The sequence below is a fragment of the Gymnoscopelus braueri genome (genome assembly GCF_963280865.1).
Source record: "Gymnoscopelus braueri genome assembly, chromosome: 7".
Lineage (NCBI taxonomy): Eukaryota > Metazoa > Chordata > Actinopteri > Myctophiformes > Myctophidae > Gymnoscopelus > Gymnoscopelus braueri.
The window spans coordinates 48699933-48726486 of NC_137608.1; the positions used below are offsets into that span (position 1 = coordinate 48699933).

At 42.6% G+C, this 26554-nt stretch overlaps 1 protein-coding gene across 2 annotated transcripts in view; it reads right to left on the minus strand.

The window, feature by feature from the left end:
* Positions 1 to 8042: 8042 nt before the first annotated feature.
* The window catches only part of rusc2 (RUN and SH3 domain containing 2), a 62727-nt gene continuing 44215 nt past the window's right edge, over positions 8043 to 26554 (minus strand). The window contains exons 11-23 of one of the 2 annotated variants that reach the window (XM_080432198.1): positions 24564 to 24719; positions 23518 to 23742; positions 21656 to 21823; positions 21104 to 21180; positions 20511 to 20685; positions 19436 to 19541; positions 18337 to 18383; positions 17029 to 17392; positions 15725 to 15897; positions 14419 to 14552; positions 12870 to 13297; positions 12127 to 12288; positions 8043 to 11021 (exon numbers count right to left, since the gene is read on the minus strand). In XM_080432198.1, coding sequence (XP_080288324.1) covers positions 10814 to 11021; positions 12127 to 12288; positions 12870 to 13297; positions 14419 to 14552; positions 15725 to 15897; positions 17029 to 17392; positions 18337 to 18383; positions 19436 to 19541; positions 20511 to 20685; positions 21104 to 21180; positions 21656 to 21823; positions 23518 to 23742; positions 24564 to 24719 — 2423 coding nt within the window. In that variant the 3' untranslated portion in view covers positions 8043 to 10813. The remainder of the gene's footprint in view (positions 11022 to 12126; positions 12289 to 12869; positions 13298 to 14418; positions 14553 to 15724; positions 15898 to 17028; positions 17393 to 18336; positions 18384 to 19435; positions 19542 to 20510; positions 20686 to 21103; positions 21181 to 21655; positions 21824 to 23517; positions 23743 to 24563; positions 24720 to 26554) is intronic. The other variant, XM_080432199.1, reaches the window with a different exon arrangement.

Sequence of the window (26554 nt, forward strand, 5' to 3'; positions counted from 1 at the left end):
ATCCACTTTATCCAGAGCTTCCCATATCCGCCTCTGTTGCTCTTCTAGCTCCTCCAGTGTCAAACCATTCAACACATCTTCTCCAGTTTTGTCAAGCGCTTTCCAGGAATGTCCTTGCAGTGCTGGAGAAAGAGTAGGTGTGGCAGGAGTGTCTTCAGGAAGAGGGGGTGGAGTTGGAGTAGCACTCTGGGGTAAAGGAGGTGGTGAACTGAAGGCAGGTGAGAAAGGAGGCTGTAACTGACCGCCATGTGAACATGGGTAATGACCGAGAGTGTTCATGTCCGAGTCTACACCCATAACTGATTTTCTGCCAAGACTGGACCTCCTTTTCTTTCTCTGCTGAGATGAGACAGAATCATACCTTCTCTTGTTGCAGATCACACCAGGCTCAGGATAATTGTTGGACATGTAGGCAGCTTGTTTTGCAATATTTTGGTCTTTGGCCAAATTCCGTGGTGAACATTTACATAAGTCTCTGATCTTAAGATATGTCCCAGTGGCCACAGCAATGTCCGTAAACCCGGGAGTATCCTCAAAATGAACAATTCCAGCTGCAAAATTACTCCGATGGGGTACTGCTGTTATCTTCGTGACAGATATGACACCTACAGCCTCTTGAGTAGGGAGATCTGGAAGAGGGTGGCTTTCAGGGCTATCTTCTTCAACTTTATATGGACCAAAGCTCTGAGGGACATTTTGCTCTCTAAGTGGATAAGGGCTCTTAGGGCCATCTTCTTGGACTGTGATTGGACCAGGGCTCTGAGGGATGTCTTCTTCAACTTTGATTGGCCTAGGACTCTGAGGGCTATCTTCTTCATCTATGACTGGGCCAGAGCTCTGAGAGCTGTCTTCTTGCAAACAAATTGGACAAGGGCTACCAAGCTTGTATTCTTCAGCATTAGTGGACAGCTCAGCTGGACAGAGGTGTCCACTAATGGCCGAGTCCGCTTTTGTCTGCTCTTCACTATTTTGACAAATCAGCCTCGGTTGTTCTTCTAGCTCCAGTGTCTGGATGCCCTCCACATCTTCTCCAGTCTTTTCAAGCTCTTTCCAGTTACTTTCTTGCAGTGCAGGAGAGCAATTAGGTGTGGCAGTCGTAGTAGTAGTTGTAGTAGGAGGAGTAGTAGTAGTTGGGGTAGCGGGTGGTATACCCTTGGGTAAAGGAGGTGGTGAACTGAATGCAGGTGAGCCAAGAGGCAGTGGAGGCTGGAACTGAAAGTTACAATCGGGAGTGTCTATTTTGGAATCTAAATCCAAATATGAGCCTCTGCCGGGACAGGACCTTATTTTCTTTCTTTGGGGCGATGAGACAGAATCATGCCTCCCTCTCTTGTTGCAGATGGAACCAGGCTCACGATTATTTAAGGATTTAGCAAATCCATCCCCTACTTTATCCCAGTACCTCTGGTTGCTCTGGGTGAAATGGTTGCTGCTTTGAGTAAAGTCCTTTCGTCTTTCATTAATTATGGTCATATTCTTTGGCTTGGGGCAGTCTCGCAGACGATGACCACCCAGTCCACAATTGAAACAAGTAGACTTAGGTCTTTTGTCTTTCATTTCTTTCTCTTGTCCATCGGTACCAATAACTTGGGTGAAGATCTGCTTATATGTTGGAACTTCCCACCCTTCAGTCAGCTGGGGGGTTCCGTTCAGCAAAGGCTGTCCCAATTTATCAATACTGAAAGTTGTAAAATATGAGACACTTTCCATTTTCTTGAAACAACTGGAGGACTTTGGCTTCTGATCTTCCTCCATGACAAAAGTTGAGTTCTCAGGTTGGAAAGAACCGTTTTGGTTCCTTCGATTCTGGTGCTTCTGAATCACACTACAGATACAATCCACAATTATCTGATGACACTGCTTTGCTATGGTATGGTTTGCATAAAATATTTGCATAAGTGGCCCATCAAGATTGTTAACTTCGACTTTGAGGCCAGGATCACTGTCTCTCTCTGTGGCTTTGTGTCTCTTTGTGTCTTTGTCTCCCTCTGTCTCTTTACAGCTCTTTGTGTCTTTGTCTCTCTCTGTCTCTTTCCGACTGTGTCTATCTCTGTATATGTCTCTCTGTGTCATTCTGTATCTTCTCTGTCTTTCTCTGTCTCTTTGCGGCTCTTTCTGTCTCTGTCTCGCTGTGTCGTTCTGTTTCTTCTCTGTCTTTCTTCACTATGTCTTGTTATTCTCATTCGTTCCATTTCTTCCTCTTTCTTCTCTGTCCCCTCTTCCCCCATCTCCCGATAGACCTCGGATAGCAGCCTACATCGGTACAACACCTTATATACAGTAGTCTGGCCAGAGCTCTGGTCTGTTGTCATCTTACTATCCTATATTAAAGTTGGCTAAGGGGAGGATCGGCCGGACGGACCTCTGACATCACCCTCATGTCACTGTGACTCAGCTATGCCCAAATATGGAGTGTGTTGTCTAACCTCAATGTGTCGTCATGGCATCAGGCGCAACAAATCCCTCAGCTCCATATATGGGCACAAAAGGGGGCATTGCCCATAGGGCAAATACTGATGACATCAGGGATCTCCATATATGGACATAAAGGGGACATGGACTGACAGAGATCCCCATATATGGGCATATCAGTCGGATTGGCAGTGTGACGTACTGTAGGTGTCCAAACTTCTAATAATAAATGCACAAAATCTCTGTATGTCCGTCCTTCCGTCTGTAGTTCACGTGTTAAACATTTAGCAGATGCTTGTCCCATTTTTAAGGTTTTAAATGGGCTTGCACCTCCTCCACTGAAACAGTTCTTAGAGCGAAGGGAAAGTGGTGACAGAGCAACAAGGGCAACTACCAGAGGGGACTGTGATGTACCATTCAGATGTATAGTGTGTTTGGTCAAACAGCCACCAACTATTTGAACTTCAAATTCAACCTTAAGAGATGGCTTAAAAAGTAAACCAAATGTGTAATCATGGGTAATTATCAGCTCTATTTGTCACTGGTGTCATTTCTCATATTTTACTGTAATTGTTCCGTCTCCTGTACTATGTCTACCTGTCTACTGTATTGATATGTCTGTTTTTGTCCATAAAAGGAACACAGGCAGACAGACAGACAGATACAGAGATCTCCATATATGGGCATAAAAGGGACACAGACCGACAGACGAGTACAATCTGATAATGGGTACAACGGGTATAGCATGACAGGCTGGGGCATGTATTCCCAACTTGCATTGTTCCTGACAGTACGTTTTAACAGCGGGCGACTCTCCGGACGATCGCCGGACGACATCGCCCAAAAGATAAATAAAATCCATCTTTTCAGATCAACATCGTCCTCCCGCCCACTTCGCCTCTTCGCCCAGCTATCGCCAGTAGTTGCCGGCTCTCATAGACATATAATGCACTTCCGGAGAACATTCTCCTGAATCGCCCGCTGTTAAAACGCACCGTGACTTGCATCACTGATCCGACCAATATGCCCATATATAGGCATATATGGAGATCCGGTTGTACAGAACCGCTGCTCCGGACGATATGCATAACCAGGTGGGTTATGCATTCTAACTTGCGTTGTTCATGACTTGCACGCCAATCCGACCGATATGCAGATAGGTATTATAGAAATGCGGTTGTCCAGAACCGCTGATCCGACCGATATGCCCATATATGGACATACTGATGACATCAGGGATCTCTGTATATGGGCATAAATAAAATGGGCATCATGTTTTGCTCAGAGAGCCAAAGTGCTTGGGGAGCAATAGCATAGATATAGAAACCTAGATACCTCATTGGCCTCTGCAGTTCATTGGAGCGACCTGCATCGCAATACCTTGTATTGCTTCCGCCCTCCCTCTGGAAGTTTCCGCGTGCGCCACAGAAGGGTACGTTCGGTATAGGCCTCTGATTGGCCTACCGAACGTCCCCTTCTGTGACGCACGCGGAAACTTCCCGAGGGAGGGGGAAGCTGGTGCGCGCCCGAGATACAGACACCTCAGAGCCGGAGGAGGCATCTACCTTTATATGTCTATGAGCAATAGGCTCTATGCACAGCCCCATATTGGAAAGAAATTCATAGGCGTTACCAATGATACTAATTAAGGCTCTGTTCCATTCTGGTCAAACAGAGTCAGGGTGCTGATATTGTGCATGTTGGCTCACTGGAAACACTGCTACACTAGTGGGTCTCAAAGACCATTCTGGTCAAACAGAGTCAGGGTGCTTATATTTTGCATGTTGGCTCACTGGAAACACTGCTACACTAGTGGGTCTCAAAGTGTGGTCCAGGTCAGGTGGTTGGGGGGGTTCCAAATGGCCCCTTGTGGGTGTGTAACTCTGAGAGTGTACAAATGGAACCAAATGGAACCGTGCGGGTGTGTAATTCTGAGAGTGTATGGAACCAAATGGGCCGTTAGGGTCCATTTGGTTCCATTTGTACACTCTCATAGTTATGGGGGTCCATGAAATTAAAAAGGTTTGAGAACCACTGTGGTACACAAAATGGAACAGTCTTCATTAGTATCATTGGTAACGCCTGTGAAGGAAGTAAGGAAGAGGCCCAATTTCTTTCCAACATGGCTGCTGTGTTTACCAACATTGAGACTGGATGCACAGGTGATTGTTTCACGCAATCAATTCTCAACCTGTTGTTTCGGGGTGCGCTGGTTTCAGCACACCCCAACCCCCTCTTGTGTGTTGGCTAGTGAGGCGCGTCCTAGCGAGACCTGACAGAATGGGTTTCATTGCGCGCATACTGGTTGCACGCATACTGGTTCTTATCAGTGTGACGTCGTCTGTTAAGGGGTCTATTGGGGGTTAAGAGTCTTGCTCACGACACATTGCTGGCCTGACCTGGAATCGTATCTGGACAACCAGGGGCTCTGGCGCCCCAGGCGGGCTCACTAACCACTCAGCTATGGCCGCCCCCAGGTGGGGCATGCATTCACAACTTGTGTATTGTTCCTGACCGGTCTAGTATTATAACACAAACTGTTGCCATGCCATTGCAGCCATTAGGATACGAGGAAGCTGGGTGAGGAAATAGCATTTGTATGAACATGCTGGAAATGTTTTCCCATGTTAGCCGCCCCAATGGGTAGAAGTGAAAGTTATTTTAGAAGGTGCGCTCTACAAAGGCCCCTCAACATGCCATCGCAGTTTGGGGTTGAGTGGATGTTGCGTTTATGATGTACAGTATGGCATTTTGTGTAAGAAATAGGCCCCACCCACTAGTTTTTGATGCAATTACAGGCAAAAAGTATAGTACTGTATATCAAAACCTTGTTTGACGCTCATCACATGACTCACAATATCATTTGTACCTCATTTTCACGTTCTGTTTTTCTCCTCCTCACTCCCGGACGCATGAGATCTGTCTCGCTGCTAGAGCACTTCGCACACAGTGCTATTTATCCATGGTTTCTCATTTGGATAAACCCTTACATAGTTTTAGTTGGAACTATGTCGGCTAAGCAGTTCTTAATGGTGCATATATTCATATATATTCACATGCCAGTCCACACTGTCAAAACAACTTTGTAAAATGGTATCTCATTCATCATACGAGCAGAACTATTTTAACAACTGGTGACTTCTAACTTAAGCTCCTGTGGAGTATGAACATCCTCTTTGACAGTAATTGTCACGTTTCTGCAACAAATAGTGATATTTGTAGCATTAGTGGCGCCTCCTATGGGTGGAAGTGAAAGTGCTTTTGGCTCCGTGTTGTTTTGAGGCCCTTCAATGGGTGTTTAAACCCATCGTAGCCTCACCTATCGTAGGCAAATGGAATATGAATATGATTTTTTACTGATACATCTTGATGAAATGACTTGAGAGAGAATGTGTATCGATTTGCGTGAGTTTTGGACAAAATCTGTAGGTGTAATAACAAAAAGTGTATTTTGAAGAAAACGCGAAACGGCGGATGTGGAGGTTGGGGTGGAGGTTTTACCTTGACCAACGTGCATCGGGGTGTGCGTGCCGAGTGTCACGCAGATTGATCCAGTGGTTTCCAAAATTAGCTTAACAGACAGACAGACACAGACACACGCCGAGAAAACATAATCCCTGCCCCCGTCCATTCCAGCCTGGCGGAGAAGATAATGTAGGCAATTAAGCATTACATCATGTTTTGAGCTTGGGCTGTAAAGATATGAGTATGGTCCCATGTAATTGGAAAGGTGATATGTCATCAACGCACTACGTCATTCCATGAGAAATCATGCATTCACTCAGGACAAAAAGACACAGGAGCCACCCGTTTGTGATCACATGAGTACTTTGTTATTAACATCCATAGTTGGTTGATAATGCCATACACTCACATCATATAGCATGGACACAGAGAGAAGAGCAGTGTCACTGGCGCTAACAGTATGTACAAGCATGGAGGAATGGCTTGATTTCAGGGCGTGAGGGCAGGAAGCAGAGGAGAAGAGAAGAGAGAAAGCAGAGCTAAAAAAAGGGCTGAGAGCGAGGACATAATAGTTTTTCATTCTTGACAAGTTTTGCGCTTGTGGCACTCATCATGGCATCAACCTGTTAAAATTTCAGGAAAACATTTAACAGGTCAAAGCTGTGGGGCGTATTCGAATTGAAAGGTGCAATAGACAACATTCAGCCACTAGATGTCAAACTCTCAACACCTCTGTTGGATAAGGTTCCTTACTTCCCTGACTCAAAGGTGCAATTATGCAGTGGATGCTGCCTCCCAAGTGTTTGTTTAGGAGGAAAAAGTACCTTTCCCAATGACAAGCCACATGGACAGTGGCTGCCATCAGCTTCAGATGTAAACAAAAACAATAGTTTTGACCCAACACAATCATTTAAAATACATTCCTCAATCATAATATTTGTTTGGGTGTGAAGTGATACTTTTATTCCACACAGTTTTAAAAGCTCTGTGGATGTATCATTTTCTTTTTATTATTCTATATAAAAATGTTATCAATATGACCCTTAATCTCTTTTTGTTTTCTTTCTCTCTGCTCTGATGTACTGTAAATCCTGAAGAGCTGAGGGTGGCATTTGGCTCTTTTCGACTGAGAAGGGCAGAATATTCCAGAACCTGAAAATTACCAGAACCTGTGACGTTCTGTGATGTTTAGTTTTTTTGTTTACTTTATTTACAGTAGAACCAGAAACACCCTGAAAATCCGTCATACGGCGCGGCACGGTTAGCTAAGTTCTTGCAGTCGAAAAGAGCCAAATAAATGAAAAGCTAACCGGGTTTGGAAGACTAAGTAGGAACCGGTACGTGACTCCTGTGTGGCCTCCTCGCCCTTCCATCCCTTGCAAATCTATGGTCATCAGCAGGACGTTAGCATTGAAGCTAAAGCTAAACCTTGCTTCTGATGATTAGCTATCTATATAGACCTCTCTATGGCAGAAATAAATCACTGGAGGATTTAAATATATTTACAGTTCCGAGGACAAAATATTAAATAGTTTATGCGAAATTACATGAGAACAAAATATAATAAAAAAATTAAAAGGTCTGTACAAAAGCAACAAAAAATGGTCAAATCGTGATCTAACGTTATATATACTTTTCACAAACATAAGCTTTCATTCATACAGGCGTAAATGTACATAATAATTTTTCTGTTTCATGTATAGTATTTGGACCGGGCAAGTCATAAACTGTACACTCAACCTTTAACAAGGTATAATAACAAGCTATAACTAACCCTTTACCAGCTGTATAATACAGCTCAGTCAGAACCTAAGGCCACATTTTATACCTTGGTGTGACATGTACAAACTCGATAGAAATGCCCGAAACTCCACCACAAAATGTGTTTGGGGGTGGGGGGGGGGGGTTCCCTTTAACCTGCTGTCAAACTGTCAAAAAAATATTCACATATTTCCTCGAGAATGCTCATCTTTGACGTTGCCTACAATCTCTTATAAGATAATAAGCTTGGGGAAATTATTTTGTTGGATGCATCATAGCATATACATATAAAACATCTGACCGGGACCAACATTAGGCCAATAGACTTGAGGGCTTGTAAGACAGCAATTCCCCCAATTGGTTCTTTCCCAAGTGCTTTAAGGCATAGATATGAGCATTTTGTCCCTTACTGAAAAGCAACACATTGAAATAATTGCCATTTAATTAGCTTAATGGGGTACAAGGGAGCAGAGAATGCCCAGTACATTCATAAAAAACCTAAAGCCCCCCAAAGCTTTACTTTCACTCGATAATATCCTTCCATTCTGTCTGTCTGTCTATTCACATGCATGCCTCAGCTATACACAATACAGTTAGTCAGTAAATAAATAGAACTCGCCATGAGCGTAAGTGGCATATGCATTTACAGGTAAATAGATACAATGCAAATGTACAGCTACAGGGTTTTAGCATTTTTCTGCTCGATTCTGGTCTCTTCTGAAGCTGTACACTGTTCTCTGATATGAGGGGTAAAGCATAATTCATACTACATCGCACGGAGGTGTCACTTGCCAGAAAGATCTGATCTATAAGCTAACGAAGCATCGCGACAACAAGAGCACATATGAATTAGGCCTAAGGGACATGGGATTTGAGGATCGGGGGGGAAATATGGACAGTGGCAAAATACAGAAAGGAAAAGTCGCTAAGATTACATGCACTAAGCCAAGGTCCCCCCACACTTACTCTCACCTGAGGCAATACCTTCATCTGGCATCAATTACAACAAAGAAACCACAGGATGTTAGGGCTGGGCAATATGGACAAGATCAAATATGTTCTTTGACCAATTACCTCTATCGATATTGTGACGATATTGTATTGTGATATCATTTTCTTTGTGTATGTTCAAAAACAGTGGAAATATATTTTCACTCTTTTTGAACATTTTTGAAAAGTATAAAATAGTGCTTAAGTGATTATAACCAGGAAAAGACAACACTTATGCCTCATCACGACATTACAATATCTATATATCTAGTGTCATATCACAATATCGATATAATATCGAATTATTGCCCAGCCCTAGGATGTACAGTATTTCGTCTGTGCCTGTGTGACTATGGAAACAGGCCTAAGTGATGAGACGGATGAGAAGGAAAAGCAAGTTCTAACGGTTTGTTTTTTGGGGTTGTTTTCACCTGAATGGACTGCAGTCTTTAAACAAAGCCTAGAATGGTTTTCTACTCTGTTAATAATAAGTGTTGAGAAGACAGCGGGAGTCGCCCAGCCGTTTACTGAACTACACTGTGGTTTTAATCACATTACAAAGTGACAATGTTTTACAAAATATATATTTTGTTTTAACTAATCCACCCAGCTAAAACCTTGCTATAAAAGCAAGGATTCTACTACACAAATTGATGGACAGCCACCTGTCTTGGTTACCTTAGATAGCTGATATCACTTAAAGGAGCACTTTTCATATCATTTCCGTCTACTCACTCTGCGTCTCATTGGTTACCTGGACAGTTCAGAAACCTTCCTACCAATGACATCATCGATGGGGATTCCAAGCTAATAGAAACTACAGCCTTTCTCTTCCTGGAAGGTTAGCATGCTGAAATAGAAGCCATTGTTGTTTTTTCTTTTTTTTCACTGGTAGGCAGGTTTCTGAACTGTCCAGAGTCCTCCTCTGAGACAGAGCGAGTAGACAGAAATGGTGCCATCTCATAATGAGCATTAGTGAGGACCAATTATACGAAGACAGGTGGGAAATGGGTGAAGTGATCCTTTAACTACTTGAAGAGGTTGAACCTTGGTAGAGGTTTGGGTTGTGTAGTTGCCATGACGCCACTCCAAATATTGGCAAACTGATATTCCTAAATAATGTCATGTTCTGATCTGGATCTGCGGATCCAGTCCGGTTTTCCTTCCTAATTGAAAGAGTAAAAAATAAATACAAAATAGTTTGTTAGTTTTTTAGTATAAAAAAGAAAAACGCTGTGCCGGGTTCATAATGTTATAACTTGGCAGAACCGGTTTTGTTTCTTTTATGTGCTAAATGTGTGACTTTGAGACCTATTTCACTGTAAGTCAATGAGGAGATTATATTGGAATATCAATTTCTAATCAACTGAGCAACTATTGAAGACATCTCACCAATATCTGGAGTTACCAAACCTCGACCAAAGTGTCATTTTGCTTTAAGCGTTGCATTCAAAGTGTGGCACAGGTGTACTGCAGGTGAATAATAGTATGTACTGTATGTGTATGTACGTATATGTGAATGGAGAGCACAGAGAAAAGTGCGTCTAGGCATTGTAGGTACATCTACTACAGTCTGTGGCTAGCCTCATCTCATTCTATTAAAACTTAAAGATGTATGGGAATGGGACAGTCCGGTTTTATCGTCTCGTCTTTTGGTCTTTGGGATGTATGCATGCATTCCGGACTGGATGTACCGTTGGGAGTAGATATACGTTTTTGTGTTTTGTGCCTGCATGCTTTCCTCGCATGTGTCTGTACACCACCCGCGTTTCGAATAATGCGTTTGTTTTTTTGTCCAATCATCCTCTTCGAACTTTTATTCCATTTAAACCAGCCATAGTCTCCGTAAGCTCAGTCAAAATGGAGATTCTGTATGCCAGTGGTTCTCAAAGTGTGGTCCGGGGACCCCCAGGGGTCCTTCCAGGGGGTTCCGGGGGGTCCCCTGCTAAAAGATTGATAGTTACGAACCGAATGGACCCTTTACAGGTCCATAACTCCGACAGTGTGCACATGGAACCGAGTGGATTCGGTTCCATTTGCACTCTCACAGAGTTACGGGGGTCCATGGCCCTCTAATGCATACCAAACTGGGGGTCCTTGAAATTCAAAAACCAACACCCTCGTTCTATAGTCGCCGTCTGCCTTTCGTCTTCCGAGCCTCTCTCCGGAACGGGTGTGGCTCGGCTCAACGCTGGCCTGGTTCGGCGGGCTCTCTGCTGTCGTCCATGCCGGCGAGGGTCACGTAAATGATGGGGACGAGGCCCTGACCGGTGCCCAGGGAGCAGAGCAGCCAGTCGGGGTCGGCCTTGCTCAGGACACGCAGTACGTCCCCCTTGTGGAAGCTCAGCTGGCCGGGCTCCGTCGCTATGTGGTGGCACAGCGCTCGTACCTCGCTGGTGGACAAAAGGCAATAAAGTAGGGGTGCAACGGTTAATTGAACTAATCGATCTAATCTAATCGATCTAATTGATTGTGAAAAATAATCGATGACGTACTAAAATAAGAGATTACAAGATTTGGATGTGTCATTACAGGTGAACATTTTAAAAAATATTAGAAGAAAATTCAAAAACAGTGACAATAGCCGATCTACAAGCTTGTAGATATTTTGACAATTTTTGCACGACACTGTTGTGCGACAAAGTATAAAATAATGCCTTAGTGCTTAAAGGAGAATTCCGGACAAATTAAGTGTTATCTTTGATGTCTCGTTACTCACCTAACGACTTGAAAAGTGGCGTTCTTTTTTTCCATATATTCCCCTGTCGTCATTTTTTAAACCCCCTCCGTTGTCATAATGGGAGCGCGTGGGTAAGGGAAATTCGTCTATTATAACCGACGCAAAGTTGTTTTTTTCTCTACTAGTAACACTGGATGCTTGTTTCTTCCAGAACCTGGCAACTCGTGTTGCCACATTCTGGAAACAAGCAACCAGTGTTAAATCGTTCGCCATTGACGGCAGCCTCGCAGATAGTTTCAACGCATGTTTGACTATCATGAGACTCTACTATGAATACTAGTAGAGAAAAAAACAACTTTGCGTCGGTTATAATAGACGGATTTCCCTTACCCACGCGCTCCCATTATGACAACGGAGGGGGTTTAAAAAATGACGACAGGGGAATATATGGAAAAAAAGAACGCCACTTTTCAAGTCGTTAGGTGAGTAACGAGACATCAAAGATAACACTTAATTTGTCCGGAATTCTCCTTTAATCGATTCATTGATATATATATTTTAAAAAAACAGCTTCTGGATTATTTGATCAATTTAACCCATTAAGGCCTGAGGCCAATTTAAAAAAATAATAATCACAATTTTTCAAAAATAGTAGATCTACAAGCTCATAGCGCGGCACAGCTATGAGCTTGTATATCTGCTATTTTTTAATAGCCAAATAAATCTAAAATGACACAGATGGTCTTAATGGGTTAAAAAGTCATCGCTAGAATAATCTCTAAGAAAAGATAATCCATAGTTGCAGCAGCCCTACTTACCACGGAGACTTTTTGGTTTGAGTGGTTTGTACAGCCGGTGGTGGAGGAGGAGGAGGGGTTTGGGTTGGAGGAGGTAGGGGTGAAGACTTCCTCCCTGCTCCTATGGTCTGTGCTACCAGATCCAGGACAGACCTGTCCAGGCCAAGCCAACCCGACGGTGGCCTGACGTTTTCAATGAGAGCAAAAACAAAGTGTGCATTTTTACATTTACGGGTTTGCTTGTTGATGGTATAATTAAAGTTAAAATGTTCTTTACATAATATAGAAGGTTTTTTCTTTTCTTAATTAACTCATTCAGTGCCACTCGACGTCTAAGACGTCCGTTGTATCATAAGCCCTGTGCCACTGGATGTCTAAGACGTCAAAAAAAAATAATACATTTTTATTTACTTAAAAAAAAAAAATCTGAACCCAATATATCATGATTTGAAAATGTTCTGCTCAATTCACTTCTTGTTTAACTTCTTACTGAAAAAGGCTGCATCTCGGCTCCTAAGCACTTTTTACAATGAATTTTGGCTCTGGCACTCAGAGCCAAACTGCCAGAAATAAGTCAGGCACTGAATGGGTTAAGAAAATGTAATAAAAAATGTATCAAAAAGATTATTTGTTTATTTGTATTCGTTTGTTTGTTGATAATTTAAATAACGTTTTTCAAATTAATTTAATGATTTTGCACTGATAACAAAATATCAGTCAAAACATATAGGTAATCCGTTGACTTGGAGTCTCCAAAAACTCACCTGCTCCTCTGAGGTTTGGCCTTCTGTTCAGGTCCCTCCGTCCTGGATGGAGAGCCCGTGGTCGACCCAAAGAGCCTGCCCCAGCGCATGGGGCTCTGTCCCTGTGCGGGGCTGCTGCTCAGGGACGCTGCCCGGGATTCAGTCTCTGTAGCCCCCGGAGCGCGTGTCTCTTTGTCCTGGGTGAGCACCGACTCCGGGGGGCTGCCCATCCACGACCACGAGGGCTTCCCCCCGCCGGCCGCGGCCACCGCTGCCGAATCGCGGCCGCCGGCGCTTCTGTGCTCCTCCCCTGCAGCATGGCTGGACTCCGCCCCTTCCACCACGCCCTCTCTGGTGGGCGGGAGCTGACACGGCCGCCTCTCCGACGACTTCCTCCTCTTCTCGCTCTTGACAAATTTAGAGCCCTCCGTGGACTGGTCGATGTACACCTGGCAAGGCAAGGCAAAGTTTATTTTGCCACATGTCGACAACGAGGCAATTCAAAGTGCTTATCATGGGTTCCCAAACTTTTCAGGCCGCGACCCCAAAATAATGCAGCCATTGACTCGCGACCCCACCTAACCTGGAGGTAATTTATGCACATAAACTTGCACGTTCAGTGCGCATTTGTAATGTATTTTTGTACGACTTTTGACTGTAGGCTTACTACTTGTACTGTTAATAATCTTGTTAATATAGAATTCAATCAATCACATTTACAGTACCTAATGAGATGGGTAAAATGTACTATTTGTAATCATTTTTAGAATGTATTTCATTCATTCTGTTAAAATCTTTTATGATTTTGTGACTCCACCGTCAGTGTCCCGCGACCCTTGGGAACCCCTGCTTTACATAAAACATTGAAACAAACACATTATAAAAGGACATTTGAGTTCAGTCAAAACAAATTAAATTAAAAATAATAATAATTCAAACACCTATCCAGACACAAAGCAAAAGGACAAAAACAAAATAAGTAAATACAAAACAGAAAGATATGTACAGTGCAGAATAATAATTAAAAAACATCTCAATAAAAACAATCTCAAAAGGCAGGTCAATTTAAAAGACCTTAGAGTTGCAGATCTACAAGCTTGTAGATCTGCTATTTTTTTGGGGGGGGAATCGTGAAAATGTGTGCAAATCTTTGAATATCTATGTTTTTTAAAGCGAACATGTTTAACTCAAATCTTTGCTTCTGGGGAGTCTACAAATGTATTCTAAATCCTAACAAAAAAACATCCTAAAAAAACCTATGTTGCAATAATATCAGTGGTTCTCAAGCTTTTTTCATGTCAAGGACCACCCAAAATGATATGTATTTGTCCGCCGACCCCCATCCCAAAATATGTTGTTCCAGGGACCCCCAGAAGCAAAGATTTGAGTTAAAAACGTATATAAATTCAAAGATTTGCACACATTTTCAAAAAAAAATTTCTTTAAAATCTACAAGCTCAATATTGCATATCTGCTATTTTTTAATAGCCAAATAAATCTTAGAATGACACAGATGTGTTCCCGGATTGAATGGGTTAAGGAGGACTTGGGCAGCAGCGTTAAGAATTACCTGAGAGGACTGCATGAGCTGGTACCACCACCCGGCCTGCCGGTCCTGCCTCTGACGGCCCTCCGCCTCCGCTGAATCCCTCTCTCTCTCCTTCCTCCGTTCCTTCTCTCCATCCTGGCTCTCTCCTCCCACACCTCAGGATAATCAAGAGGGTTTATTTGTCACTCACTGTAACAGGTACAGTAATTGTTGGTGTGACATGTTGGTGTGACATGTTCCGCAAGACTGTGCTAACAACAGCAATATATAACATACGGCAAGATAATAGAGAAAATACTGGATTGTAATGACTAAAAAAAAAGGGGGAAAAAAAGATAAAGATAAGGTTTAAAATTAAGGTTACAAAGTACAGGTAAGACACACACTGTAATCCGGTTGTTCTCAAACATTTCATGTCAAGGACCCCCAAATCAATATGTATTTGACCGTAGACCCCCGTCTGAAAAGGAACCCTCAGGAGAGAAGATCCGTGTTAAAGAATTTCTAAATTATTCAAAAGCTTTCACATCTTTTCAAGATCTTTCTAAAAGGTTTACATTTCTAAATGTTTCTGCGTTGTGAGCTTGTAGATCAGCTATTTTTGAATAGCCAAAAAATACAAAATAGGTTTCAAGTGATTAAACAGATTTTTATTCCATGTTAGCTAATTTCGCTGGAGACGTCCCCTGGAACCCTTTTCCAAGGACCCCTGGGTGTCCCTGGATCTCACTTTGAGAACCAATCTATTTTGGGGTAAACATTATGGGGGGAAATAGCCAATCTACAAGCTCACAACATGTCGCAAAGTGAGCTTTTCCATGAAAATATTTGGTGTAAAAGGAGAAAATGGAGGGGGCCTAGCGTAGAGCCCTGGGGGACTCTGATCAATGAAGTATATAGGGTTTAACCCATTAAGACCTGGAACTGTGTCAATTTTAGATTTGCGCTAAAAAGCATTGTTTTACACTTTGGGCTATTCAAAAATAGCAGATATACAAGCTCATAGCGCGGCACCGAGTGCCGCGCTACGAGCTTGTAGATCTGCTATTTTTGAAAAATCGTGAAAATGTGTGCAAATCTTTCAATATATATATTTTTAAAGCGAACCTTTTTAACTAAAATCTTCGCTTCTGGGGGTCCCTGGAACAAAATATTTTGATGGGGGTCTGCGGCCAAATACATATAATGTTGGGGGTCCTTGACATGAAAAAGATTGAGCACCACTGATATAGAAACATACAATACTGCTGGGATTTAGGAGACATGTAGAATCGGCTTCAGGTCTCAATGGGTTAAGTGGTAAAAATAAAATGGGGAATGTGCATACCTTTCAGTCTCTGTCCACTTGCCCCCCTCTCCTTCCATAGATTAGTGAAGCCTAATTCCATCATGGCCTGCGTGTCAACAAGCCCGGCCTCCATGCTGTCCATCGCTGCCCTGTCGCTCCTCAGCCCCGACTGCAGTCCCACGCCCTCTCGTCTGGACCCCACGCCTTCCGTCCTGCAAGGGTATTACAGTTAACTAAAAATTAACCCATTAAGACCTGAGGCGATTCTTAAAAATGTTTTCTAAATCCTGACAGTTTTTTGAAAAAAAATCTGAAAAATATTTTTTCACAATTTTTCAAAAATAGCAGATCTACAAGCTCGTAGCGCGGCACTCGGTGCCGCGCTATGAGCTTGTATATCTGCTATTTTTGAATAGCCAAAGAAATCTAAAGTGACACAGATGCGTTCCAGGTACAAGACAAACGATAACTAACTGAAACTGTATTGTGGTGCTCACAGAACTGACTAAAACTGTAAATCAAATAGAAAATGTCCTTAGTTTTAGCCTTTAGTACATTTATTCCGTACACAAGCCTAGTATTTTGGTTGATTATGAAATCTATCTTCCATGTGTTTAACTGTACCAGTTTAACTGTGAATAATTCCATGAAATGGTTTACTTATATTACATCTATGAATCTGGCACCTGACAAATACACCATATTATGAAAAATCACACCCTGTGTGAAGTGGGCGGTGTCTTCCTAGCTAACCACAATACTGAATGGAGTCAACCAATGATGTACAAAAGATAAATACATTTATTGAAACACTCTTTATGATGGACGAAACCATAACTTTAAAAAAACAAATTTATGTTTTTTTTTAAAGTTATGGTTTCTTATATAGGGCTATGCACATGTATCACTAGCCAATCACAGCATGTGTCTTGCTAGCTAATCACAATACTGAATGGAGTCGATCAATCATGTACAAAAGATAAATACATTTATTGAAACACTCTTTATGATGGACGAAACCATAACTTTACAAAAACCAATTTATGGTTTTTGTAAAGTTATGGTTGCTTATATAGGGCTATGCACATGTGTCATGTGACACTGGCCAATCACAGTCCTGAATAGATTGTGATTGGCCAATCACAGCGCAGGATAATTGTACAAATTTCCAAACCTCACTTATAGGGGCGGTTTCACCGCCCAAAAAAAAACTGACAATAAAACTAATAAAACTAAACTAAACTAGCAAACCCACATTTAAATACCAATTAAAAGTAACAGAAATTGATCAATATAAAGTCAAACGATTATTTTTTTAATGACAATTTCAAGACTATAATAACCTTGCCACCCTGGGCCACGTTCCGTCTCGCCTGAGCCCCGCCCTCTCTCTCCTCCCTTCGGCAGTCGAATCCGCCTCCTCCCTCGCCGCTTCGCCCGCCGGCGCCGCGGTGCTCCACCCTCTCATGAGCTGGAAGGTGGAGCGCGTGGAGCGGTCGGTGCCCTGGCCCGCAGAGCACAGCAGCTCCTTGCGACGGAGCTGCTCGCGGCCCTTCTGGAGGAGGTGCGGCTCGAACAGCAGGTCCAGGTCGAAGGGGAGGAGCGACAGCGGCTGCAGCAGGAGCAGGACCTCCTCGAAGAGAGGCTGGCAGGCCCCCTGAGACATGGGTAGGAAACCCCACACGTTGTAGTGCGCCGCTACGATATCTGAGGACAAGAAAATGGAAATGAAATAATAAGTGTTTTACCACTTTGAATCTGACTTCCCTTTTTGGGCATGTCTCATTATACAGTATGTGATATTTTTTTTTTTTATGTATTTTTTTAAATGTCGAACCTTTTCAAAAAGCCTACTTTTGTAGGTTCTTTCCCCCCCCAGTTCAGGTTAAAAACTACAGCAGAGTAAAAACATGGCAGGCAGTAAGTAACACACCTGCAACTAATCAAATTACGGTAGTAACAAGTGTGTAAGGTCCTGATACTAAAATTTCTGCCTCCTCCCTCCTCTGTCCTACAACATGACCATCTTGTGGACATCACATAAGATCAACAATGTAAATCACTGCTGTTTGTTTAACAGAGTTAAACCTAGTGGTATTTAGGCCAAGACCCAATGTGCATTAGGTGTGCTGCAGTTTTTAACCTGAATTGGAAAACACGCTACTGTAAAAAAAAAAATCAGCCCAGGCTTTCATCCCCCTTTTAACCCATTGAGACCTGAAGCCGATTCTACATGTCTCCTAAATCTCAACAGTTTTCTGAAAAACCTATGTTTCTACATCAGTGGTGCTCAATCTTTTTCATGTCAAGGACCCCCAAAATTATATGTATTTGGCCGCGGACCCCCATCAAAATGTTTAGTTCCAGGGACCCCCAGAAGCAAAGATTTGAGTTAAAAATGTTCGCTTTAAAAATTAATATATTCAAAGATTTGCACACATTTTCACGATTTTTCAAAAATAGCAGATCTACAAGTTCGTAGCGCGGCACCGCGCTATGAGCTTGTATATCTGCTATTTTTGAATAGCCAAAAGTGTAAAATAATGCTTTTTAGCTCAAATCTAAAAATGACACAGTTCCAGGTCTTAATGGGTTAAGTAGTTAAAGTACAAAAGCGATAAGTAAGCATTGAGAAAACCCTGGAGTCCTACCTTCATGTGTGTAGAGATGATTGAACCAGAATTCCAAAGATCTCAGGCTGAAAAGGAGAGACAGATGTGAACGTGTGATCCATGTGTGATGATGTGTCAAGGTTGCAAATATATTTGGTGTTATTTGTCTTGTGACAGCTCTGTGACTACTGTATGCTGTATGCCAGTCATTGCGTCTAATGTGACACTGACGCCTGTCTATGTTTGATGCATTTGAGCTTTATGTACTATTTTCAGTACATAAAGCTCTCCATTGTTCAAAGAAAAATGTAAGAATTCATAAATGGTCTGTATTTCCATAGCGCCTTTGTCCAAAGCACTTTACAATGTGTGTTACATTCTCTCTCTAACACACACACACACACACACACACACACACACACACACACTGTGGAGACAACCATGCAAGACACCAACCTAATCGTCAGTATGCTCAATTTTATGGCTTCTGTTCTTTAAAGATTATTTTTCGGCCTTTATTGATTTGTTTTTAAGTGGAGATGGACAGGAAACAGGGAGAGAGATGGGGAGAGACATGTAGTAAAGATTCTCGGGAACCCGACTCGAGCCCGCAATGCAATGTCAGGCGACATTAGAACCTAGGTGCCCCCTTCTGTTTTTGTGTCATTAATATCCCATTTTAGTCATTATGCCAATTTCCCAACACACTTAATCTGGTCACTGCTGACCCCTGCTGGTTGGTCCTCAGACTGGTTGGTCCTAGGGATGGTATTGTAACCACTGTCCAGAAAAGAAGCCACTGCCACTTCTTTTCACCCGACACAGTGAGGAGTTTCACCAGGAGGGTCTAGCACGTGCTGATCTACAAGCTTGTAGATCAGCAATTTTTTAATGAACATTGAAAAACGAAAGGCCCACAAGCCACATTTAATATATGATATTCTTGGCTCCAAGCAAGCCATGGGGCCTCTCCTTTTTCTAAGTCTATGAATACAAACCTTGCATTCACCTGGAGCCAGCTAACTTTACAAATCGTGAGCACCTCAATCAATACATTTTGCTCTATTACTTGAGAGTTTACTTGGACTTAAAAAGAAATAGCTGTGAAACAAAGAGGCTTGTGAAGGTGAGGACTTACTTGAGCAGGCCAAAGATGAAGGCGTTGAGTCTCATGCTGTGGCTGGTGAGTTCGGAATACTGGCTCACCTTGGAGAACAGGCTGTGGAGAACACGTGTGGATGGACCTGATGGAGACATGCATAGAGAGAACGGTGACCAGACGTCACGGTTTAGGCCCTGGGACTGTCCCGGTTTCAAGCTGGGCGTCCCGAGTCCTGACAAAATATCTCCAAAAACATAAGAATGTCCCAGTTTTCAACGTTCTCTACCAAATTGTCCCGGTTTTCACCACAGTCAAAATAATAACACTTGTTTTGAGTGCTTGCATAGATTTGTTATCGTGCACATTTATTCTGCATATCAAGGGAAGCGGTCTCAAAAATAGTCACCAGAAAATGAGCAATCCACTGGGTTGCCCCTACAATGTACATCACCGTTTATTGTGATTTAAGTGTAATGCGTTTTCATTCACTCACTAACAGTGGCTAGTGGTTTCAGAAAGTCGCCAGTATTATCCCAAAATAATACATACTGTACTCCTGTAGCTGAGCAAGTAGGCAGTAGAGCTCAAACATCAATTTAAAGCTAGTCTTTCTAGTCAAGACAACCTTTTCACACCTTTTTTATACCTGTTGCTGCACCTTTATGTCTGACCTCATGTACATGCTGTACCGGATGAATATGCTATGTGTAGCCTACTGTATATATGTAGATATTTGTGTTGATTTGTCCTTTTTCCCCCCTTGCTCCCCCCTGGCCAGGGTTGCCAGATCTGCTTATTATAATTTCCCCGCAAGATTTTATTTGAAAAGCTCGAGCTTGTAGATCTGCTATTTTCAAATAGCCGATGTATATGTCAAAGTGCTCATGTGGCCCATAGTCGCGTCTTTTGGGCTGGTTTTCCTAGACCTGGTTGCTTGTTTCTCTCACAGAGTCTGGCAACACTGCCCCTGGCCCCACTCTTCTTTTTCTCCTTTCTGGAAATAACAACGACGATGGAGCTCTCGCACAAAAACGAATTTCACCCACTTTCTTTTTTTTTTTTACACCTCTAAAACCTGTGATGTGACAATAAAGCTGATGGTGCTCGTCACCTAGCTGCGTGGCTGCCTCCACCACGCTCCAGGGCTGGCAACGGCGCTGTCCAATGATCAGGTCCAGAACGTAGGCCTTCAGCCCGTCCTGCAGCACCGCGTGCAAGGCCGGGCACAGGTACTTCAGGATGAGGTGACCCACGTTGGGACTCACCCAGCTGTTCCCCAACTTAGCCTGGTATAGGACGGACGGGGTGGAGCGGGAGGGGGAGGAGTGATGGAGGATTCGGATGGGTAGAACGAGAAGTAAATGAGTAGGAAAAAACTAAAAGATCAAGCAGTTCTCGGAGGAAACGATGAATGAAATGTGTCGTGTCATAAGATATTTTCCCCCAAAAATTGCAGTCTCAGATAATGTAATATAAAGATAAGTGGAGTTCATTGGCTGTTCGTGCAAGTGATAAATCGGTTTAAACTAAATTACGCCCATTTTGCACTGATCTGTCTGGAATCTCTATGTATGGGCGTATGATGTCAGAAACAACAGAAACTGTTGCCTGACAACGCCGATACACAAAGCTCAAGCCAATCAAATTCATTTGTTGCTATTCCGCACGCCTACGTTTTCTTCCAGTCGTACATACAGTACGTACCTTCACGTCAGGGTCTCGACTCGTGCTGAAGTGAGCTACGATCAGATCCACCGCTGTGTTCACAGCCTTCACCAAACCTGAGGGGGTGGGTGGAGCAGAAACAGAACGGGTTAATTGCATTCTTAAATTGTCAAGTAAGCCCACAAAATGTGTACAAATCTTTGAATATATATAATTTTTTAAAGCGAACATTTTAAACTAAAATCTTTGCTTCTGGGGGTCCCTGGAAAAAAATATTTTGAGATGGGGTTCGGTGGCCAAATACATATAATTTTGGGAAGCCCTTGACATGAAAAAGTGTGAGAACCACTGATATTATAGCAACATAAGTTTAAAAAAAAAAACTGTTATGATTTAGAAGACATTTGTAGAATCCCCAGAAGCAAAGAAACATTTTCGCTTTAAAAATATATGTATATTCAAAGATGTTCACTATTGTTCACTATTTAAAAAAAATAGCCAAAGAAATCTAAAATGACACAGATGCGTTCCCAGATTGAATGGGTTTAAGAAGTGGTTAAGCCTGGGGTTCTCTCTCTCTCTGTGTCTCACCTCTCTTCTGGACCAGGTCCACAGAGATGTGTGTGGATGAGGAGGTGGAGGAGGAGTTGGCATCCGGGGAGAGGCAGAACTCCTCCGGCGGCCTCTCAGCCAGGGAGAAGTAGTCTGGGAGGAAGTCACTGTAGCTCTGCTGCAGCTGCCTGGACGACTGGCTCCCTCCTGACGCACACACACACACACACACACACACACACACACACACACACAGGTACGGTAAGCACATATCTATGTACATTAGGGTGGGGCAATTAACCGAAAATGTATGGAAAACCGACATTTACAACCGCTCACTGACTCATTCAAACGTGCAAAGCATAAATTTCCATTAGAATTGTAGAAGAGGAAAGAGAAAAATCGGAAAACCAGAAAAAGCTCTTCAGAACGGAAACTATTTGGACCGATAATGAGTTGTGTTAACACATTGAATGCCAAAAACGGTCCGGACCGTTTTTGAGGGTCCAAACGAGAAGTGCCGAAAACGGTCCGGACCGTTTTTGACCCAATTCTATTTTTATACGAGTGGCCCACGTGGGGCGCTAAAACGAAACTTTGACATCACCCAAGGAGTTTCTGAGAAGAAGAGGCTGGATGTGGCTCCATGTCAAAAATCCTTCCGGTCGGCGTTTTCAATGTTATCTCCTTGACTAAAAGCTTAATATCTCCATTTCTTTTTAACGTGGTGGAAACGAGCCGTTTTCGATCGGCGATCACGCTGCAATGGAGGGTCGCGTTGGAAATATTATTGTTCCAGGCGTTAGTCGGGACCCTCCGCCGTCTCGCACGCACGCTTTGTTTACATGCACTTCCGCGTCTGGGCTTCTCACAGCACGAAACGTATAACGCAAGTGGATGGAAGAAATGCAGGCACTCAACGTATAATATTTTAATAAACCTCTGGCACCCAATGTGTTAAAATCGGAGTGAATTTGGCACGATTCCGAAAAAGTTAAAAAGTATTTAAAAGTAGAAAGGTATTTCTACTATTTGTTTCCTAGCACAGCAGAAACAGAGAAACGGGCACAGAAGAACGATAAAGCCAGTGAATTGGCCTATATAGGAAGTAGAGAAATTCAAATATAAAGACAGGTAGGTGAGAAGGTGCAGTGCTGTGCATGAACGGGCTAAAGAGTGCATTCATTGAACATCCTGGGGTTTTTGGTGAACCGTGATCTTAATGTATCCGTTTGCAATCGATGAATGTGAGCGTGAGCTAGAATGTGAGATAGCTAAACTAGCGTGGAATGGTTCCATTTGTATACTATCAGAGTTAAAGGTTTCATGACATGCTGGTCTTACAAAACATTAAAGTCTTTATCATGGTCCTTCAAACTAATTATGTCAAAGATTTAAAAATATTTTAAATTAAAAATCCACTCCAGTGAGCCATGGCAGGTTTTTTTCTCTGTGTTCTGAGGCTTTTTCAGCTGCAATGAAAAAAAACAACATTTGCCTTCGGGTGTCGCTGTTGAGGAATTTTGCCTGTCAATCATCGCCTCTGCTCCGCCCCCCCCAAAAGGAGAAGGCGAGGGGAGGGGCGGGGAGGAGAGGGGGCGGGATTAGTTGACATCAAAGTCCACGGGGCAATCACAGCACTTTTCTGAGCCTACTTATTCAGAAAACCCCAGACCACATAAAATCCACTGAATCTTCAATCAAAGTTCAGTTTTTGTGGGTGTAATTGAGGTCAGAGAGCCCCCAAAAAATACCCCAAACAAAATAAAACAGAAATTCGATGTCATGAAACCTTTGAGAACCATTGATCTACAGCGCACTACCACTGTGGGCAGCGGAGCGTTATCTCCTGCAAAGATCATAACCCCGCACTACAAATGTGACAATAGAAGAATGAGCACCATTGGTCCGGCCCAGCAGCCCGAGGCTGGAAGAGGAGGAGGAGACGGAGGGGAAGTCGAAGACGTTGCGTCTGGCTGACCGCTGCGCCCCGCCGCCGCCGCCGCCGCTCCGGGGGGGCTCCAGGCTCACTGAGCCACCGGAGACCCTCTCCACCCTCTCCACCCCTAGAGGGTTTTGACGACGGTACTCCCTCCATTTCAGAGCCTGCGGTGACAGGTGGTGGGCTTTTTTTGGGTGGTGGTGGGGGAGAGTGTGGTATAGGATGGATGGATGAATGAATAGGAGGATGGATGGATGGAAGGATGGATGGATGGAGAAGGAGGTATGGTGAGAGACAGAGAATGGGAGGAATGGGAGTTTAGCCGTGGGGGGGGGGGGAAGAGGAGCAGAGATGACAGGTGTTCATGCGAGAGATGAAAAGCAAAGAGGAAAGAAAGAGAAACGACAAGTCTGTGATAAGCATTGGGGCTTCTCTTGTCATATAGAACTAACAGTTTCCTTCCTTAAAACCTGCAATGCGTAGGTTTTGCATCACATACATGGGATTGGAACCCGGATTGCAGCTTTAAAAAGGTAGGAAATAATAACTACAACTGTTGTGACTAACAATGGCTCACTAAGCTACTGTAGCTGCAAAAAAATAAAAGTGACAAATTGTCCAATTCACTTATAGGCCAAGAGACCAACAATCACTGAAATTCATCTCTTATAGAAAAGAAGACAACATACAGTAGGAGAACAAAGATTAGCAGAAGTAGAAAATACAGAAGGGGTAGAGATCAACCAGATGTGTTAACTCTCTCTCTGTGTGTGTGTGTGTGTGTGTGTGTGTGTGTGTGTGTGTGTGTGTGTGTGTGTGTGTGTGTGTGTGTGTGTGTGTGTGTGTGTGTGTGTGTGTCTAAAAAAATAATAATATAATAAATAAATAATTTGGTGTATCGGTGTATCATATTATTGGTGTATTGGTGTGTCATTCATATCGGTGGATGATTTTATTCACTTTGAAAAATCTACCAAAACAAAACTTAAATAACAAAGATTGTACCATTGTGTGTCCTGGCTCCGTCCAGCTGCTTTGAGGGTTCCACGCGTGCCAGGGGACTCAGGCTGTCACTGGGGACCCCCGTGTGGTGGCAACAGTGGCTCTGCACCGGCGGCAGCATGGGGGGCACCGCACCTCTCTTCACACCCAGGGGCAGGGCTGTCAACATCAGGACATTTTAGTTGAAGATTAACTGTTTGTACTGATAATTGCGTTTTAAAAGGATCACTTCACCCATTTTCAACCTATCTTCATATAATTGGTCCTCAGAAAAGCTCATTATAATATGGTACCATTTCTGTCTACTCTGTGTCTCAGAACTGTCGTACTGATAATTGCAATTAAATGGTCGTTCGCACAAAGAACTACAACGACATCACATTCAACACCATCAAATAATTGACAAAACATTCAAAATATAGTGCATGGCAAAGAAAATACAAGAGAACGCACGGTAAGCATGTCAGATAATCTATATCGTTCACCAGTGTCTTTGATATAGTTGCGGTGTGGAAATGCACCTTCCTTATCTGCTGTATATAGAATATACTGTGAAATTGTTTACACAAAGTTAGGTAGCAGCTACTGGGGGAAAGAATTATGCTGGCGTATACAATATACCGAGAATATATGCATTATGCACATGTACATATGTTTTTATTCTCTTTTTGCTATTTTTTGCACTCTTTCTTTTCTTTAAATCTTTTTACGATTTTTTCATCATTATTTTGGTCTTATTATTATCTATGCTGCTGCATTGTCTGAAGGAAGCCAAACAAAAATAAGTGTTACTCTTATGTACCCGTACACAAGATGTAACAATAAAGTACAACCTTGAGTTAAGACTATTTTTTAAACTATATCGTTAGAGTTATAGTGCTTGATGTGAACGGCCCTTGACGATTTAATTGCATTATTGGCTTTGATCATGGGAACATAGTATAAATAAATATTACATTTCTGTTTGCCTTTTATAGGCTTTGTAAACAAAAGTCGCACAGGGCAGAACATGACAAACAACTTAAATACGCAAAGAAATGACTGGCAATGACAGGTACCAATAATCAAATTAAATAATGCACAACTACTATGGCCAAAACAGGCCATAATTATAGTTAATCATTTCATACTCGTAAAGATTTTCACAAATAGCAGAAATCGATCTACGAGCTCATAGCGCGGCACCGAGAGGTTGTAGATCTGCTATTTTTGGGGGGAAATTTGTGCAAATCTTTGAATACATATATATTTCTTTATATATAAAAAAAAAAGAAATCTAAATATTTTGTAGAAGCGGAACCTCAGGTCTTAACACATTCCATGCCAGAGTTTAATCTCATAATGTACTCACCAGTGCCAGCGTTTTATTGTTGTTTTTTTGTTTTTTTCATGTCGCCACAGACCTCGCTAAATAAGTTAAAAGTGCGCGTTCATTTGGTTCTAAACACACGGCGGATCCGTGAGAAACGGCCAGCGAAAATAGTTTCCAAATCCGTGCCGCCATCTTGAAGATACAGCCGATCAACCATAAACAGTGATCAGCAAGGAGAAAAACAACAACCGAGAAAATCGAGTTTTAAACAGGATCCCAGACAGGAAGCGGATACGATCGAAAAAACCGGAACCCGAATAATTCTGTTTCCGACCGGAAACCGGAAACGGAAATGGATCAAAAAAATTCGGAAAGTGCACCTGGGGCAAAATCAATGGGAATCGGCGGTTCGCGTAGATATACGCGACTGGCACGCTGCGGCTTTAAATAGGTTCGCGTAGATCTACGCGATTGGCATTCAATGTGTTAATGGGTTAAACACCGATGAATGAAAACGACGATGATTATGTAAAAATAATTCAGATTATAATATATCGTTGCTGTCGGGCAGAAACCTCTCATCTCCATATACAGTATATATATATATATATATATATATATATATATATATATATATATATATATATATATATACACACATTTTTTTGTAAATTAACGCCCT